Below are 20,919 nucleotides of genomic sequence, written 5' to 3' on the forward strand. Positions count from 1 at the left end.
AGGGCACTGCTGACGAAAAGAATTTTTGCAAAGAACACCTTTAAACAGTGTTGGCTGTCAGCTGTTGGAAGTATCTCAGCAAAATACCGCTTGGTGACTTTAAAGACAGCGGTTACCCACCTGCTCCCCCCAAAGAGCCTGGAGAAACAGCTTCTGGGGCCCATTGAGGAAAAAGTGGGATCAGGATCAACACACGCTTACTGTGATGTACTGAATGGAGAACTTTCTCCCTTTGAACTTTGCGTAATAAAGTCATTTTGCTCACGTTGGAGATCGCTTGTTCGGCCACGATGGCCTTTCAGGACCTTCTGGATCAAGTTGGAGGCCGGGGGAGATTCCACATCCTTCAGATAGTTTTCTACAGCATCTTCAACCTCATAGCGTACCCTCACGTTTTATTGGAGAGCTTCACTGCAATCGTCCCTGGTCACCGCTGCTGGGTCCACATCCTCGACAATGACACGGTCTCTGCTAACAGCACTGGGATCCTCAACCAAGACGCCCTCCTGAGAATCTCCATTCCACTGGACTCAAACCTGAGGCCAGACAAGTGTCATCGCTTCCTCCACCTGCAATGGGGGCTCCTTCACCTGAATGGGACCTTCCCTAACACAAATGAGCTGGACACGGAACCCTGTGTGGACGGCTGGGTGTATGACCAGAGCTCCTTTCCCTCCACCATCGTGACGGAGGTAAGAGGTCCCATTTGCCTCTTGCGAGTACTAGGTCCGGGTGTTTAGAGGTAATAGCACAAATAACGAACATGCTCCAAGTTCTTGAATCACTGTTTGGGTGCTCGTTCTTTATTATTTCAGCAAATAGTAGTTACATCTTTCTTAGATACCACCAATCTGCATATTTTATGAGTCTCATGAGCTAAAAAGTAGACGTGACCTTGAGATTATACGGCTTTTATTCTTAGAAAGACCAAAGGTTAAACACATAGTTTGTGTAATGTGTTAAAGGTGTTGTTTGCAAATGAGACACATCTGGGGATATTGATCAAAACTTCCCAAAGCACTGACTGTGTCTCCGGCCAGCCTTAGGAGATTGGTAGTGAAACTCTGCCATCGGTAAACGTTTAAAGCCCTTCAAAGGATTGCATTCTGTGGCCCAGGCTGAGAACCGCTTCATATGAAATAAAACGAGGCGTGAATATAGCCAACAGGTTTAGATGAGTCTTTTTACAGGAAGTTGTATTTAAGCTGATACCTGAATGATAACGGTCAGCTAATGCAAAAAACAAATGGAAATTGGAAGAAGGGGGGCTGATATACAGAAGCTTGTAAATCATCTCAGTTGTTTCTTTAAAAAAAATTTTTTTTTAATCTTTATTTTTGAGAGAGAGACAGAGTGTGAGCAGGGGAGGAGCAGAGAGAGGGAGACACAGAATCTGAAGCAGGCTCCAGGCCCCGAGCTGTGAGCACAGAGCCCGATGTGGGGCTCGAACTCACAAACTGTGAGATCGTGACCTGAGCCAAAGTTAGACGCTCAACCGACTGAGCCACCCAGGCGCCCTATATCTTAGCTGTTTCAATCAGGTTTCCATGAGGGGTTATAGGCTGCTATAGAGCGCTCCTTTGCTGGTTTCCTTCTCTTCCAGTGGGACCTGGTGTGTGAATCTCAGTCACTGAAATCAGTGACCAAATTCTTATTCATGGCTGGCATGTTGGTGGGAAACATCATATTTGGCCATTTATCAGACAGGTGAGTGTCTCTGGATCACTGGGATATTTTCTCGGGGGTATTTTCATGAACTAACATACCATTCTTCCATTAAGCAACACTTGTTGTTACTTACACTGTCCTGGGGTTTCCTTAGTCCTGAGGGGTCTAGAAATACATGGGGAATCACAGTCAGTATAGCAAATGCTATTTTGTCAGCTGTGAGCTCAGTATACAGGACACAGAAACACCAGCTCCAGCAGACATGGGGACATTTTAGGACAGGGTTTATGAAGGAGGTGACACAAGATGTGGTTTAGGAAGGTGAGAAAAAGTTAGCCGTGGGAACAGAGAAAGATGCTTCATGACAAAAGATCCAGCCTGTCTGAAGGCACACATATGTAAAACAGTGTTGCAGATTTTGGCCTGGGAGGCCATATTCAGTCCCTCCTGGACCCTGTGAACTGAGTGCTTATGGATTTCCAGAGCATGGTGATCATGTCCCTGTTTCCCAAGTGTGATGGGCAGGCATTCCCATTAAACTTGGGGTGTCCACAGCAATGTGTTTTGATGGTGTATAGAAAAAACCTTTTCCAGTAACCTCGATTGATATTTTTGTTGCCGAAAATAAAGCACTTTAAAGGTAAGTTTTCAACCATGTAAAGGTAAGTTTTCAACCATGTCTGACTTTGGCTCAGGTTGTGATCTCATGGTTCATGAGTTTGAGCCCCACATCGGGCTCTGTGTTGACAGCTCAGAGCCTGGAGCCTGCTCCGGATTCTGTGTCTCCCTCTCTCTCTGCCCCTCCTACTCATTCTCTCTCTCTCTCTTCCTCTCTCTCAAAAATAAATCAACATTAAAAAAAATCAACCATGTAATTAATCTAATGACAACTGCCATTACCATTTGCGTGGGTGTATCCTATGCCTGACGGTACATCTCCTGAATTACACAGCCAACCATTGCCAGCACTGAGCACCTCTCCTCTGAGGATTATGGGGGATTAAGTTTACCTTTACCACCTACCAGCATAATGTTATCTGTTAGGGCAGCTCAAAACTGGGAACTCTGAATGTATGACAGTAAATGTAGCTTATAAAAGTGTTCAGAGTCAGCGGGCCCATGTCTAACAGTTCTGTAACGCAGAGCCACCCACGTACAAGAATAAAAATAAAACCACATATCTGTGGCTGATTCAGTTTTTGAAAAGGGTGCCAAGATCATGCAGTTGGTGAAATATAGCCCCTTCAACAAAAGGGGCTGTGATGACTGGATACCCACATGCAAAATAATAAAGTGTGATCCTTACCTAAAGCCATAACAAATGTTAACACAAAATGGATTAGTGACTTAAAGATAAGAGCTAAAACCATAAAACTCTTAAAAGAAGACATTAGGGTAAATCTACATGACTTTGGGTTTGGCAATGGATTCTTTGGTATGTCACCAAAAGCCTGAGTGGCCAAAAACTAGACAGATAGATCAGACTTCATCAAGAATTAAAAACTTTCTGGGGGCACCTGGGTGGCTCAGTCGGCTAAGCGTGTGACTTCGGCTCAGGTCATGATCTCCGGTTCGTGGGTTCGAGCCCTGCATCAGGCTCTCTGCTGACATCTCGGAACCTCGTGCCTGCTTCATATTCTGTGTCTCCCTCTCTCTCTCTGCCCCGCCCCTCCTTGCTCTCTCTCTTTCTCTTTCTCTCAGAAATAAACATTAAAATTTTTGTTAAAAATTAAAAACTTATGTACATCAAAGCACATTATCAAGAAAGTGAAATGATAACCTATGTAATGGGAGAAAATATTTGTCAATTATATATAAGCCATAAAAATAGGCAAATAGACCAATGGAATGGGTTTAACATTCTCCCACAACTCAACAACAAAAAGATAAACAAAAAAATTTTTTTTCAATGAATAAAGGGCTTGAATATACATTTCTTTAAGAAAGATGTACAAATGGTACATAAACACATGAAAAGATGCTTGACATCATGATATTTAAAAAATGTAAGCCAGGGGCGTCTGGGTGGCTTAGTTGGTTGAGCATCCAACTCTTTGTTTTTAAATGCATTTTATTTTATTTTTTCAATTTTTTTAAACATTTATTCATCTTTGAGAGGCAGAGAGAGACAGACAGAGCATGATTGGGGGAGGAGCAGAGAGAGAGAGGGAGACACAGAATCTGAAGCAGGCTCCATGCTCTGAGCTGTCAGCACAAAGCCCAATGCGGGACTCGAACTCACTGACTGTGAGATCATGACCTGACTCGAAGTCAGATCCTTAACTGACTGAGCCACCCAGGCGCCCCGAGCATCCAACTCTTGATTTGGGCTCAGGTCATGATCTCACAGTCTTGGGATTGAGCCCCACGTTGGGCTCTGGGCTGAGCATGGAGGCTGCTTGAGATATTCTCTCTCTCTCTCTCTCTCTCTCTCTCTCTCTCTCTCTCTCTCTCATAAGGGAAGGGAAAAAAATTAAGCATACTCTTGTCACACAATTCAGCAGTCGTGCTCCTTGGTATTTACCCAAAGGAATTGAAAACTTATGTCCACACAAAAGTCTACCTACGGTTATAGCAGCTTTCTCTGTAATTTCCAAACCTTGGAAGCAACCAACATTTCTTTCAGTAGGTGAATGCATATACACTGTTGTACATCCGGACGATGGAATATTATTCAGTGCTAAAAGTGAAAAAAACATGGAGATAGTAAAAAGATGAGGCGTTGGAAGGAGAGAGAGAGAAATTAATAAGCACATCACAGAGGCTTTAGGGCAGTGAACTACTCTGCAGGATGCTGTAATGGTGGGTACCTGTCAATACACACGTGTCAAAAACCACAGAATGTACAACACGAAGAGCGGACCCAATGTAAACGGTGGACTTTGGGGGATAATGATGTATCGTTGTAGGTTCAATTGTATCAACTGTTTCACTTGGTGCAGGATATTGATAGGTGGGGACATTGTGCATGAGTGGGGGCAGGACGTATGGGAAATCTCTGTACTTTCTGCTCAGTGTTGCAGTCAACTTAAAACTGGTCTAAAAAATAGAGTCTATTTTAAAACACACACACACACACAAAGTAGTTTAATGGAACAAAGAAAAAATAGGAACATGTGGTTCATAAAGCCTAAAATAATAGTTATCTGGCTCTCTACAGGAACTATTTGCTGCTTCCTGCTGTAATAGCACTCTGAGGCTTTTTGTTCGCCTTCTTAAATCATTTCTCTCTGCCCTTGACCTTCTACAGCCTCTACTGATCTGTCTTCAAAGAGTCTCTCTTGTGTCAATATAATCGTTAAGCCCATCTAATGAATTTTTATATCAGAAGCTACTTTTTCAGCTCTCGAATTTCACTTATTTTTGGCTTATCTGCTGCCGTCTCTCTGAGAATGCTGATTTCTGAGCTGTGATTTTCATATGTTAAAATCATATTTTATTTCTGTCTTAGAGGATAGTTATGTCACCACTTTAAAATCCTTGTGGGTTAGTTCCAAACTTTGTCTCCTCTTAGCAGAAGTTCCGCCAGATTTCCAGTCTATTGGGAATGGATTTCCATTTTCTTGGTTCTTCCCATGCCAGGATACTATGAATTATATCTTGAATATGATAATATTAAGCTTAAAGATTCTATTTGCCATTGTTACTCACCAGTAACGCTGATTCCATTTATTTATTAATTTTAATTTTTTTTTTAGTGTTTATTTTTGAGACAGAGACAGAGTATGAGCGGGGCGGGGAGAGAGGCAGAGAGAGAGGGAGACACAGAATCCAAAGCAGGCTCTAGGCTCTGAGCGGTCAGCACAGAGCCCGACACGGGGCTCAAACTCATGAACCACGAGAGTGTGACCTGAGCCGAAGTCGGAAGCTTAACCGACTGAGCCACCCAGGTGCCCCCGATTCCTTTATTTCAGCAAATAACTTTCAAGCCTCAGATTTTGAACTCAAGACTGTTTCTTACACAACAGCTCCAACCTCAGTTCAGAAATTTGTCTAGAGTTGACCTTCTTTGAGCTTATTCTTTACAGGCACGCTTTAGTGGCTATTTAGGGGACGTGTGGTAGACACGATTTAAGGATTCCCTCTTTGCCACTTTCCCTTGCTGGAACTCTCACTCTCTTCATTGTTTCTAGTACCCCACCATCGGTGGCCTTGTTCCCCAGACCACAAGATGCATGGCGTTCACTTTGCTTACTGTGTGGATTGCACCTTACTCCAGTCTAACAGCCATGGAAATAGGACCCTCCCTGTATCGTTCTCCATCTGCCCTCCTGGGAGAGAGCAAACACTCCTCCCCACAGTCCACCTGCTTCTGTTCACTCTCTAGTAAGCTCAGGTAGTTCCTTTGTGTGTTCTGTTCATGTGTCTTTTCTGGGGGAGTGGAAGGCAAGCAGTAGAATTTAAGGCTTTTATTCCTGGAACCTGAAATGTATCCATCAGAGGCTTTTAAGAGGATTATTATGACAGGATCTTTTAAATCTTATTCTTTTTTTTTTTTTTTGACGCTTATTTATTATTGAGAGACAGAGAGGGACTGAGCGTGAGCAGGGGAGGGGCAGAGAGAGAGAGGGAGACACAGGATCCGAAGCAGGCTCCAGGCTCCAAGCTGTCAGCACAGAGCCCGATGCAGGGCTCGAAACCACAAACCCCGAGATCATGACCTGAGCCGAAGCTGGACACTTCACCGACGGAGCCACCCAGGCGCCCCTTTTAAATCTTATTCTTGATGCTTGATGCTCCTTTGATAATTCACGGGGAGAGCCAGAGTGGTGGTAGGGAAACGGTTTAAGAGGCTCTCAAAATAATCCTTAGGAAAGATGGTGGGCATTTAAACTAGGAAGGTGTAGGGGCGCCTGGCTGCATTGGTGGGTTAAGTGTCCAACTTCGGCTCAGGTCATGATCTCGCAGTTCGCGAGTTCGAGCCCCCCGGCGGGATCTGTGCTGACAGCTCAGAGCCTGGAGCCTGCTTTGGATTTTGTGACTCTCTCTATGTCCCTCCCTGGCTTACTCTGTCTCAAAAAATAAATGTTTAAAAAAGAAGAAGAAGAAGAAAAAGAAGAAGAAGAAGAAGAAGAAGAAGAAGAAGAAGAAGAAGAAGAAGAAGAAAGGCCTTCTTTGGTAGCAATAATTTAAAAAATTAATTAATTAATTGATTAAGAAGGTGTCTTGGAAACGGTAACAAGTAGCTGTATTTGGAACGTATTTTGTAGGTAAATGCAACAGAGTTTCCTGATGCTTTTGGATTCTTAAGAAGGAGGCTTTGGTGTGGCAAACAGAAGGCAATATCTTCAGCCTGAGAAAATGGATAAATGCTGACACTGTTTAGTGATATGAAGGAAAACAGAGAAAGCAGCGCATGGGGAGGAGAAAGTCAAGATTTCCGTTTGGGGCATAATGTATTGGAAGTGCCTATTAGTCACGCAGCAGGAGATAGCAGGTAGAGCCAAACGATCCTAAGAATATGGACCTGCTTGAAAGCAATCTGTCCCAAATACAACCCTTAGCCAAGGCTGTACTCAATAAGTACCCAAGTAGCCATCTTCCCATGACCCTCCCATTACAGGGGGACAGGGGGAACAATATACGGCCAAGCGAGGAGATTCGAAATGGCTGCTTCGGTGTCAAGGCCAGCATCCATTATGATGTGAACACCCCTCCTACCCATTCGAATACTACTTTCATCTACAACTTAAAATGATCAGTTTCATATTTTTGTCCGGGGATCTTCCTCCTTTCCTGTGTTGAATAGATATTTCACATGTTCAGATGGAAAGCAAGCGAAAACGTGCTGGTTTGAACTTCTCACACAACTTGAACTTCTCTCCTTAGTTCCAATTCAGAAGTACATTGTTGGTGTACCCCAGGAGGAGCCAACGGTCTAAACCCCTGGTGAGGGTGGCCAAGGCTATGGACATGGGCTATTGAAATCCAGAAAACTACCTTAGCAACGTGATCATAGTCTCCTTGTGCTCAAGGAACACTTGTCTGAGCTTAGATAGACTTACTCAGCATCGGTTCCTAGAACCCCTTCCCTTGAAATATCCAATGTCATCGCCCATTTTCTATTATTTATTTATTTTTTAGAGACCAATCATCCCATCTGCTGGTACATTCTCAGCTTAATGAGTAATAACACTCCTTCTTGGTTTCAAAAGTACCCCACTGAAGCTGAAAATTTTATGTTCACCCTACTTACTTATTCCAGACTGCAAGAGATGGGAGCGGGACCCCTGCCTCTCAGGGTTTGGAGAAAAGTGATCATTGCTGGCACATTCAAGCACTTTGATGGTGAAGAAAGACTTTATTGTAACGCCTTGATCCATCATACCGACTTTGAGAATATACAGAATGTCATGAGGTTATTTTCTGCCTACCTTCTTTCTGGGTCACAGGAACATTAAGAAGTTGGGCTGAAGAGGAGACATTGATAGAGTTGAAACTGTCTGCTTGTTCTTTACTGACCATCAGCAACAATATTCCTTCCCTATTCTCACCTCACATTGAAAGGACTCTCCGAGCCGCCAGCAAATAAGATGCAAACACGTACTTTACTTTTTTTTAACCTTTTGTTATTTTCAGACCAAAAAACACGTGCTCATGGTAAAAAAATTAGAATGTAGATAAAATATATACATATATATATTGTATATATTTGGTTGGTTAGGTGTCTGACTTTGGCTCAGATTATGTATGATCTCACGGTTCGTGGGTTTGAGCCCTGAGTCTGGCACTGTGCTGACAGCTCAGAGCCTGGAGCCTGGAGCCTGCTTCAAGTTCTGTGTCTCCCTCTCTCTCTGCCCCTTCTCCCCTCATGCTCTCTCTCTGTCTCTGAAAAATGAATAAACATTAAAACAACTTAGAAAAAGGGGCGCCTGGGTGGCTCAATCAGTTAAGCATCTGACTTCCGCTCAGGTCATGGTCTTACAGTTGGAGACTTCGAGAGTTCGAGCCCTGCATGGGGTTCTGTGCTAACAGCTCAGAGCCTGGAGCCTGCTTCAGATTCTGTGTCTCCCTGTCTCTGACCACCCCTGCTTGTGCTCTGTTTCCCTCTTTCTCAAGAATAGACATTTGAAAAAAATTTTTAATTAAAAAACCTTAAATCGTTCATAATTCCCATTCTACAAGACAACCGACCTAAACTCTTCAAAAAGGTAATGTCCCGAGAAAAGTGAGTGGAGTGATCATTCTAGATTTTAAAAGATTCACAAAAACATAACAATCATATACAATGTGTAAATACTGGAGCATAGATGGGAAAAAAAGAAAAATAACAATGAGAAAATCATTTGGAGGACCTTTTGGGCAACTTGAATATTGTCTGATAGCTGGCGGTGGAATTATTGTTAGTTTTCTTTAGGTGTGATGTCAGAGTTGTAATGATATAAGAAACTGCTTGTATTCTTTTTTTTTTTTTTTTTATTGTTTCTTTATTTTTGAGAGAGAGAGACAGAGTGCGAGCAGGGGAGGGCAGAGAGCAAAGGAGATACAGAATCTGTAGCAGGCTCCAGGCTCTGAGCTGTCAGCACAGAGCCCAACGCAGGGCTTGAACTCACGAACCATGAGATCATGACCTAAGCTGAAGTTGGATGCTTAACTGACTGAGCCACCCAGGCGCCTCTCGAAACCGCTTGTATTCTTAATACACGCATGCTAAAAAAAATTAGGAGTCTGTAACTGCCATTGAAATGGTTCAACAAAAAGAGTCTGTGAGTGGGGTGTGTGTGTGTGTGTGTTCACACATGCAAAGAAATAAAGCAAATATAGCAAAATGCTATCTAGTGGTGAATCTGTTTGGGAATTATACCAGTGTTAATTATAGTATTCATTTAAACTTCCATATTTAAAAATTTTCGAAATAAGAAGCTAAGAACAAATCCGCTCAAGTGGGAGCCAACATTCAATTTATCATATTTACAGACATCACAAATATATGTTTTAGATAAATTTGGTAAAAGTGAGTATGTAATTTTGTAACCTCTTTTTAATTTTTAAAAATCTTTTTATTTATTTTTGAGAAGGGGAGAGAGAGAGACAGAGCACGAGCAGGAGAGAGGCAGAGAGAGAGTGAGACACAGAATCTGAAGCAGACTTCTGGCTCTGAGCTGTCAGCACTGAATCCAACGCAGGGCTCGAACTTGTGAACTGCGAGATCATGACCTGAGCCGAAAGTTGGATGCTTAACTGACTGAGCCACCCAGGCACCCCTGTAACTTCTTTTTACACTTATGTTTACAGATCTACATCACATTTTCTTTTCAAATAAAATATTTTTTCAAATAATTAGGGAATGAACATATAGCCAAAAAAAGAAACACACACAAAGCTTCTCTAATTACCTGCATCAAACACAATTATTATTTAAAAAAAATTTTTTTTTAAGTTTATTTATTTTTGACAGAGACAGAGTGCGAGCATGAGCTGGGGAAGAGCAGAGAGAGAGGGAGACACAGAATACGAAGCAGGCTCCAGGCTCTAAGCTGTCAGCACAGAGCCCGACGTGGGGCTCGAACCCGTGAACTGTGAGATCATAACATGGGCCGAAGTCGGACGCTCAACCGACTGAGCCACCCAGGTGCCCCTCGTCAAACAAAATTATTAAAACATTACTGTGTTAGCCAAGGTAGCTAGTTACAGTAAGAACCCAAGAATTATAATTGGTTATTTTAATAAAATCGTGATTCTCGCTGTTATCATAGTTTGGTGTGAGTCATGTGGCCCCCATCTTCTAGGCAGTGGCTCAAGGAACCAGCACCTTCCATTGTGTGACTTTTTCATCAGCACATTTTTTGTTTCCAGCCATGTTGTCAGAAGGAATGAGCAGGACCCGAGTAAACCTTATATGGACAGGCCTGGGAATGGCTTAGGTCCCTTTTGTCCACAGTCCTTGGCCAGAATGCAGATGTAAGACTGTAACAAATATAAGACTAGGGGGGTGGCGCCTGGGTGTCTCAGTCGGTTGGGCTTCTGACTTGATTTTGGCTCAGGTCATGATCCCAGGGGATAGAGCCCCACATGGGGCTCTGTGCTGAGTGTTGAGCCTGCGTCAGATTCTGTCTCTCTCTCTCTCTCTCTCTCTCTCCTTCTGCTGCCCCTCTCCCCTGCTTGCACTCTATCTCTCCCTCTAAAAAAAATTAATAACAATTTAAAATAAAAAAATATAAGACTGGGAAGAGTAATCTTCCTCTGCATGCTGGTGGGCAGAGTCATGGTGAACATATAGCCAAATTACACAATTAAACACAAAATTAAACACAAATTACACAATTAAACACAAAACTAAAAGGCAACCGATGGAATGGGAAAAGATATTTGCAAATGACATATCAAAGAGCTAGTATCCAAAATCTATAAAGAACTCACCAAACTCCTCACCTGAAAAACAAATAATCCAGTGAAGAAATGAGCAGAAAACACGAATAGACACTTCTCTAAAGAAGACATCCGGATGGCCAACAGGCACGTGAAAAGATGCTCAATGTCGCTCCTCATCAGGGAAATATAAATCAAAACCACACTGAGATATCACCTCACACCGGTCAGAGTGGCTAAAATGAACAAATCAGGAGACCAAAGATGCTGGAGAGGATGTGAGAAACGGGAACCCTCTTGCACTGTTGGTGGGAATGCAAACTGGTGCAGCCACTCTGGAAAACAGTGTGGAGGTTCCTCAAAAAATTAAAAATAGACCTACCCTATGACCCAGCAATAGCACTGCTAGGAATTTACCCAAGGGATACAGGAGTACTGATGCATAGGGGCACTTGTACCCCAATGTTTATAGCAGCACTCTCAACAATAGCCAAATTATGGAAAGAGCCTAAATGTCCATCAACTGGTGAATGGACAAAGAAGTTGTGGTTTATATACACAATGGAATACTACTTGGCAATGAGAAAGAATGAAATATGGCCTTTTGTAGCAACATGGATGGAACTGGAGAAAGTTATGCTAAGTGAAATAAGTCACACAGAGAAAGACAGATACCATATGTTTTCACTCTTATGTGGATCCTGAGAAACTTAACAGAAGACGAGGGGGAAGAGGTAGGGGGGAAAAAGTTACAGAGAGGGAAGGAGGCAAAGCATAAGAGGCTCTTAAAAACTGAGAATAGACTGGGGGTTGATGGGGGGTGGGAGGGAGGGGAAAGTGGGTGATGGGCGTTGAGGAGGGCACCTGTTGGGATGAGCACTAGGTGTTGTATGGAAACCAATTTGACAATAAATTTCATTCAAAAAAATAAGCAAAAAAATAATTAATGAGACAATAGCTTTATATTTTACACAGCACAAATTTCTCTTCTTTTGAATATCAACCATCGATGGCTGAATGATCGTACTGCTCATTTCGTGAGACAGTGTCCTTATTAGTCTAGCCATGAATTCCTTTCATGGGTATATGTATCTGTTTCATTTTTTCCTTATGCCCCAGTCCCAATTCCTTCTTCCCAATATAAGGTTCATGATAATGCTTTAACTCTATTTCTTTACATTCATATGGGTTTTTACAAAATACATGACATTGTTTGGTTTACATATATTTTAATTCACATATTTATGTAAATGTGTGATTATCTCTTTCTTTTTCTTTTGTGCAAACATCGCTATGGTTTTGAGGGACATATGCATTTCTACAGATACTTCTAGTTCATTCTTCTGGTTGCTGCATGGTGCTCCACAGTGGAGATGCATTATGATGCTCTAATCCATTTTTTGGTGATGGACAACCAGATTATTGCCAAATGCCTGCCACTTTAAATGCGCTACATTTAATAAGTTTTATATGTGACTTTTCCCTGTGAGAATGCACATGATCTATCTTTTAAAAAAATTTTTTTTAATTATTTTTTTATTTTAAAGAGGCAGAGAAAGCCCAAGCAGGGGAGAGGGGCAGAAGAAGAGAGAGAATCTTAAGCAGGCTGCATGCTCAGTGAGGAACCCATCATGGGGCTCGATCCCACGATCCTGGGATCATGACAGGAGCCAAAATCAACAGTTGGACGCCCAACTGACTGAGACATTCAGGTGCTCCTACATGATAGAATCTTTATTTTATTTTATTATTTTTAATTAATTTATTTAAATTCAAGCTAGTTAAAATACAGTGTCCTATTGGTTTCAGTAGAACCCAGTGATTCATCGCTTACATATAACACCCAGTGCGCATCCCAACAAGTGCCCTCTTTAATGCCCATCACCCATTTAGCCCATCCCCCCACCGTCCTCCCCTCCAGCAACCCCCAAATTGTTCTCTGTATTTAAGAGTCTCTTATGGTTTGTCTCCATCTCTGTTTTTATCTCATTTTTCCTTCCCTTCTCCTATGTTCGTTCATCTGTTGTGTTTCTTAAATTCCACGTATGAGTGAAATCATGTATTTGTCATTCTCTTTAATACAGCTGCTTTTCGTTTTGATGGACCAGACTTTCCAATGATTGTCATGACATCATTTCATTAATTATAGCATTTATTTACATAGATTTTATTCCATTTTAAACGGAGAGACAGGGGCGCCTGGGTGGCGCAGTCTGTTAAGCGTCCGACTTCAGCCAGGTCACGATCTCGCAGTCGTGAGTTCGAGCCCCGCGTCAGGCTCTGGGCTGATGGCTTGGAGCCTGGAGCCTGTTTCCGATTCTGTGTCTCCCTCTCTCTCTGCCCCTCCCCCGTTCATGCTCTGTCTCTCTCTGTTCCAAAAATAAATTAAAAACGTTGGAAAAAAAAAAAAAAAAAACGGAGAGACAAATGCATGTGATATAAGTATTCAGAATATAAAAGATTTAACAACGCATCATAATATAAATATTCTGCAAGGGTAGAAGGATTTAAGAGCCCTTGTCCGATCCCCTTGTTTGTCTGTTTATAAGTATTACTGGTCATACAGAACCAGCACAGGCATCTTATCCAAGTTGTCTAGAAAAAGGCCCTCTCTCCCAGAAAACTGTGAAGCACAGAATTCTCATTCCTTTTTAAAAATACCTTCTCCTTCTCTGTTTCTTGATGTTCATCTTACCCAATCCTTTCCTTCGAGAACTTGCTCTAAGTTCTGTGTCTGGGTTGTGGCTCCCATCCATCTTATTTTAGGGAAAAAATGTTCAAGACCCAGACGTGGCAGAGAGAGGCTCTTAGGCAACCCATCAGCAATTTTGATGTGTTGTTCCATGGATGTTCCTTTTACATAATTTAGCCATGACCTGCATGGTCCCGGAGTCCCAAGTACAGATTTAGATCCTGTCTTAGTCAGCTTAGGCTACCACAACAAAATACCGTAGACTAGGAGGCATAAACATCAGAAATTTATTTTCTCAAGTTTCAGAGACTGAGAACCCAAGATTTAGGTGCAGAGAGATTTGGTTCCTGGTGAGAGCTCCCTTCCTGGCTTAAAGACAGCTGTCTTCTTGCTACAGCCTCAAATGGCAGAAAGAGAAGGAGAGAAATCTTTCTGATACCTCTTCTTATAAGGGCACTAATCCCATCCTAAGGACCCCAATCTCATGATCTCATCTAAACCTGATTACCTCCCCCAAAGCCCATCTCCAAATACCATTTCACTGGGGATCAGAGCTTCAATATATGATTTTGGGGAGGGGGACACAACTCGGTCCATTTTTTTAAATTTATTTATTTTGAGAGAGAGGGAAAGAGCGCATGAACAGGGGAGGGGCAGAGAGAGAGAGAGAGAGAGAGAATCCCAGGCAGGCCCCCTGCTGTCAGCACAGAGCCCGATGCGGGGCTCGGTCTCACAAACCACGTGATCGTGACCTGAGCCAAAACCAAGAGTTGGACGCTTAACTGACCGAGCCACCCAGGCACCCCAGATCCCTTGTGTTGTCGATACTGCACTGACTCTCTACTATGTTAACTGCATGTGATAGTCCAAGGGACATTTGTGATGTGTTAAAATCTCCAGCGTTGCAACCTGTCTTATACGGCTTCAATTGGCCTCAAAGTTCTGGTAGAAGACTGGGGAAGAAGCTTGGTTATACTCAGGGTCTATTTACAAACAGGAAGGTTGCTTCCGGGAAGAAGGATCTATTTACAAACAGGAAGGCTGATGATCTGTTGATTCTTTCAAGTCTCAAGGACAAAGTTTCACTTATTAAAACACCCCCTAAACTTCAAAGCGTGCCTTCTTTTTGTTAATTTTTCCATCAGGTTGTTATACTTCCTGTAGCTAACCTGTTCCCACTCCTCAGGTTTGGGAGGAAGTTAATTCTCAGGTGGTGTTTCCTCCAGCTCGCAGTTACTGACACCTGTGCAGCCTTCGCGCCCACCTTCTTCATTTATTGCACCCTACGCTTCTTGGCTGGCTTTTCTACCATGACCATCCTGACAAACTCTGTGATGCTCAGTAAGTAAAAACTTCGGATATTGACACTCTCCAAGACTTAACTTTGACTTTGAAATCCCAACTTTGAAGTCAAAATCCTGCTTGTTTGTTTTTCTGTTGTCGTTGTTCAGTTGTAGAATGGACAGTGCCCCAATTCCAAGCCACGGGAATAGCAATGACCATCTGTGGTGCTTGCGTAGGACAGATGATCCTGGGAGGACTGGCTTTTGCCATTCGAGACTGGCATACCCTTCAGCTGGTGACTTCTGTACCATTATTTGTCCTTTTTCTTTCCTCAAGGTATAAGCTTTCTTCTTCCCTTTGTCTTAGAGGATACTGGATACAAGATACATGGAATGAGGACATAAGAATTCTGTTTGATCCTTAGTTAACACTTGAGCACATGCTCTCCTAATAAGCGTCCAGCGTGCAGGTCAAGAAGCTGAACACGTACGGTTGTCAGATAATATCAAGGACACTCCGTTAAATTTGAAATTCAGATAGATAATACATTTGTGTGTGTGTGTAACTTTCCAAATACTGCAGGAAGCATAGCTACGCGAAAAATTATCCATTGTTTATATGAAATTTATGTTTATTTGAGATTTCTGTGCTTTTATTTACTAACCTGATAAAATACAGGGCATCTCGTTAAAGTAAAATTTCAAGTCAACAAATACTTTTCAGTGTAAGTGTGTCCAAAATATTGCATGGGACATAGTTATACTCAAGAGTTACTCATATTCACTGTTTATCTAAATTCAGATTTAACAAGGCACGTTATTTTGATTTGCCAAACCTGGTAACATCCCCCTGAATAAGATGGGGGGGCAATATGACTCCTACTCAATGTTGCCATTAGTGAAAGTGTACTGCGAGGAGAGGTTATCCTTACAGTTTCCTAGTTACAGAATCAGCTGCTTTTCTATTGGCTGGCACAACAAAACAAGAGGTAGGTATCAGATGGGAGGGTAGAGGCATTTCAGGCCAAAGAATATGTGAAAAATGGGTACATGAGAATTGACTGCACCTCTCTGTCTTCTTTGATCAGGTGGCTGATGGAGTCTGCTCGGTGGCTGATTATGACCAACAAACCTGAGGAGGCCTTAAAGGCACTTAGAAAAGCTGCACTCTGGAACGGAAGGAAGAATGCTGGAGACGCCCTAACCATGGAGGTGAATAGGAAAGAGAGTTGGTTACGGGATGTAGGGGAGACACAACCTGACATATGCACTAGGTGGCGTCCGTGAGGTGAAAAAAGGGCAGGAACACAAGTCTGGCTTGGGGTCTTCTCTCCTCATTGTCCTGGTTCTCAATGGCTGTCAGCATTGTTTGAGTTAATATAAAGAGAGAGTATCCTGTTGCGGAGAACGAGACATGTATATTTTACTCAACAGGACCAGATAGCTCTTAGTGTTTCTGGTTGTAAAGATTGTGTATTTGTCTCTATGTTAGAGAAAAAGTAACAAAGACTAATCCATTTCTTTCCACTAATATTCTGACGGCCTTTTTTCAAGATAGTAAGATCGGTAGAAGGGAGGCTTAGGGACCATGCAGAATAGAGCATAAGGAGGATCACTTATTTGTTAATTAGGTCATACACTCTTTCATTAATGGTGTATTACCGAGTGCCTCCCTGGGCCACTTCTGTTCTCCCCAGGAAATACGGCATTGGCCACAACAATCCAAATCTCTGCTTTTTGGAGTTTACATTCTACTTATTACAAGTTCCAAGAGCATGACTCAGTGGAAATGCCTCAGAGAAGTCTTTTTTTTTTTTTTTTTTTTTCACCCTGGGCTTGGAAGGCAGATATTGATGTGGGTCATAAAGTAAACCGTTCATCATCACGAACGTATAAATTATTTATCAAAAAATCATAATGTGCTAGGCGTGGTGCTGGATCTTGACCAGCAGTGTGGTTCAGAATTCCATGTTTTAAGGAACTTTAGTATTAATAAGAGAAAAATTAATATTCATTTTTAAATTAACATGGATTATCTCTTCTTAAATTTTTAACTGTACAATACAGTATTGTTAACTCTAAGTACAATGATCTCTAAAACTTTTTCATCTTGCGTGACTGAAACTCTATACCCATTGAAATGCAATTTCCCATATCCTTTGTCCCCAGTCCCTGGTCAACCATTCCATTTATTGTCTTATTATTTTAGTATTTTATATACTTCATATAGGTGGGATCATGCAGTGTTTGTCCTTCTGTGACTGCCTTATTCAACAAAAAGTCCTCGAGACTCATCTATGGTAGTAGCGTATAGCAGGATTTCCTTTTTTTATGGATGAATAATATTCTGTTGTATGTATACACCACATTTTCTTTGTCCATTCATCCACTGATGGTCATTTAGCTTGCTTCCATGGTTTGGCTGCTGTTGCAATGAACATGTGGATGCAAATATCTCTTCTCTGTTTATAATTCTTGGGGATACACAACCGGAAGCGGTGTTGCCAGATCATATGGTATTTATATTGTTAAATTTCCTGTTGGCAATGATAAGAGAATGGAGAGAAAGCTAATAGAGACAAGGAAAAAATCATCTACGCTTGTTTAATTGAAAAAGGGAAGGCTTAGGGTTTAGACAAAGAGGGACAATAAAACATTTCTGGAAACATGTTCAATGCACATCTGAAAGATTTTTCTTTTTCTTTTTCTTTTTTAATGTTTATTTATTCATTTTGAGAGGGGGAGGAGAGGCAGACAGAGGAGAGAAAGAATCCCAAGCAGGCTTATATGCTCAGTGCGGGGCCCAACATGGGGCTTGATCTCATGGCTGTGAGATCATGACTGGAGCTGAAATCGAGAGTCAGACACTTAATCGACTGAGCCACCTAGGTGCCCCGAAGGATTTTTCTTAAAACAACTTTATCGAGGTATGAGTAACATACAAAAAGCTGTACCTATTTAATTTATACAACTTGGTGAATCTGATAAGCACACATCCAAACATCATTACCACTACCTATGCAATCAACATATCCATCACCTCCTAAAACTTTCTCCTGCCCTTTTTATTCATTACTTTTTGTGATAACACTCAATAATACACCTACTAATAGCAAATTTTCAATATGTAGTATAGTATTATAACTATAGACAGCTGTACAGTGGATCGTTAGGACTGATTCACCTTGCGTAACTGGAACTTTGTACTCTTTGACAAATATGTCCCCATTTCCCAAATCCCCCAGCAGCTGGCAAACACCATTCTGTTCTCTGCTTCTTTATTTCCAGTCTTACATCTTAGTCTCTAACCTTTCGTGAATTGATTTTTGCGTACAGTGTAAGATAAGTTTCCAGTTTCATCCTTTTATATGTGAACATCCAGTTTTCCACAACACCATTTATTGATGACACTATCCTGTCCCCACTGTGAATTCTCGACACCACTGTCCAAGATCACGTGACCGCATATGCTGAGTTTATTGCTATTCCACGCCATTGGGCTGTAGTTTCTGTTTTTATACCAGTACCGTAGTCTTGGATACGGTGGTTTTGTAATATATTTTGAAATCGGAACATGTGACACCTCCAGCTTTGTTTCCGTTTAAAAATTCTTTTGATTATTAAGGGCCTTCTGTGTTTCCGTACGAATTTTTGGATTTTTTTCTTTCTTTATTGAAGAACAGTTGACACACAATGTTACGTTAGTTTCCGGGGTACAACACAGTGAATCAACAACCTTATATATTATGCTATGCTCAACACAAATGTAGCTGTATCTGTCACCATACAACACTATTACACCATTAACTATACTCCCCATGCTGTACTTTTCTACCACATGACTTATTCATTCCACAACTGGAAACCTGTACCTCCCACTCCTCGTCATCCAATTTGCTCACCTCCCACCCCTCTGGCAGCCATCAGTCTGTTCTCTATATTTACTAATCTGTTTCTGTTTTTTTTAGTTTGTTTTGTTTTGTTGATCCCACAGATAAGTGAAAACTTGTGGTATTTGTCTTTGTCTGATTTATTTCACTTAGCGTAATATCCTCTAGGTCCATTGATGTTGCCACAAATGGTAAGATCTCATTCTTTTTTATGGCTGTATGTGCATATATGTGTATGTATACATAATGTATGTATATATATATACATACATATACATACATTATGTATACATACACATATATTATACACATACCACATCTTTATCCATTCATCTACCAATGGGCATTTGTGTTGTTTCCATATCTTGGCTATCGTAAATAGTGTTGTAAGAAATATAGGGGTGCATACGCCTTTTTGAATTAGTGTTTTTGTTTTCTTTGAGTAAATACTCAGTAGTAGAATTACTGGATCATATGGTATTTCTATTTTTAATTTTTGAGGAACCTCCATGCTGATTTTGGCAGTGGCCGTACCAATTTACATTCCCACCAACGGTGTTGTATCCTCTTATTGGATTGTTCCCTTTATCATTAGGCAATGCCCCTCTTTGTCTCTTGTTACTGTCTTTGTTTTAAAGTCTAGTTTATCTGATATAAGTATTGTTACCCCCAATTTTGTTTTTGCTTCCATTTGCATGGAATATTTTTTTCCCCATCCCTTCACTTTCAGTGTGTCCGCATCTTTAGGTCTGAAGTGAGTCTCTTGTCAGCAGCATATGGATGGGTCTGGCTTTTTTTTTTTTTTAATCCATTCTGCCACCCTGTGTCTTTTGATTGGAGCATTTAGACCATTTACATTTAAAGTAATTATTGGTATATATGTACTTATTGCCATTTTGTTAATTGTTTTCTGGTTGTTTTTGTAGCCCTTCTTTGTTCCTTTCTTCTTCTTTTGTCCTCTTTCCTTGCAATTGATGACTCTCTTTAATGTTGTTCTTGGCTTTCTTTCCCTTTATTTTTTGTCTATTATAGGTTTTCTTATCTTTATTTTCATGAGGTTCATATATAGCATCTCAAGTATACAGTAGTCTATATTAAGTTGATGATTACTTAAGTTTGAACACAGTCTAAAAGAACTTCCTCTTTATCCCCTTCTCCACATTTTATGTATATATTGTCATATTTTACATCCTTATTTTGTGAGTTCCCGAAACTAATTCTTTACATGTAATTGATTTTACTAGTTTTGTCTTTTAACCTTCATACCAGCTTTCTAAGTGATTGCTCTACTACCTCTCCTGTAAATTTGCTTTTATTTATGAAAATGTTTTCCTTTTAGAATTTTCTCACTTCTAATTATGGTCTTTTCTTTGCCACTTAAAGAAGTCTCGTTAGCATTTCTCATAGGGCCAGTTTAGCGGTGATGAACTTTTTAAACTTTTGTTTGTCTGGGAAACTCTTGATCTCTCCTTCAATTGTGAATGATAATCTTGCGGGGTAAAGTATGCTTGGTTGTAGGGTTTTTTGTTTTTTGTTTTTTTTTCCCTCTCAGCACTTTGAATATGTCACTCCCTTCTGGCATGCAAAGTTGCTGCTGAAAAATCAGCTGATAGTCTTATGGAGTTTCCCTGGCCTCTAACTAGTGGCTTCTCTCTTGCTGCTTTTTTAAAATTCTCTCTTTATCTTTAATCTTTGGCATTTTAATTGTCATGTGTTGTGAAGTGGAACTCCTTGGGTTCATCTTTTTTGGGGGCTCTCTGTGCTTCCTAAATTTAGGTGTGTTTTTCTCTGCCCGGGATAGGCAATTTTTCATCTATTGTTTCTCCAAATAAGTTTTCTACCCCTTTCTCTTTCTCTCTTCTTCTAGGATCTCTATAATGTGAATGTTTGTTCCCTTGATGTTATCTAAGAGCTCCCATAACCTATCCTCATCTTTTAAAATGCTTTTTTATTTTTGCTCTTCAGCCTGAGTGTTTTCCATTACCCTGTCTTCCAGATCACTGATATGTTCTTCTGCATCCTCTATACTGCTGTTGATTCCCTCTAGTGTCTTTTTCCATTTCAGTTATTGTATTTT

The 20,919-nt window shown here is 41.1% G+C and overlaps 1 protein-coding gene across 1 annotated transcript in view; it reads left to right on the forward strand.

Annotated features, from left to right (window-relative positions):
* Positions 1 to 290: 290 nt before the first annotated feature.
* Positions 291 to 20,919, forward strand: part of LOC122200382 (solute carrier family 22 member 9-like) — a 32,943-nt gene continuing 12,314 nt past the window's right edge. The window contains exons 1-5 of the mRNA XM_042905946.1: positions 291 to 692; positions 1,604 to 1,707; positions 14,856 to 15,010; positions 15,121 to 15,289; positions 16,041 to 16,164. Of these exons, the coding sequence (XP_042761880.1) occupies positions 291 to 692; positions 1,604 to 1,707; positions 14,856 to 15,010; positions 15,121 to 15,289; positions 16,041 to 16,164 (954 nt within the window). The remainder of the gene's footprint in view (positions 693 to 1,603; positions 1,708 to 14,855; positions 15,011 to 15,120; positions 15,290 to 16,040; positions 16,165 to 20,919) is intronic.

The sequence above is a fragment of the Panthera leo genome, chromosome D1, assembly GCF_018350215.1.
Source record: "Panthera leo isolate Ple1 chromosome D1, P.leo_Ple1_pat1.1, whole genome shotgun sequence".
NCBI lineage: Eukaryota > Metazoa > Chordata > Mammalia > Carnivora > Felidae > Panthera > Panthera leo.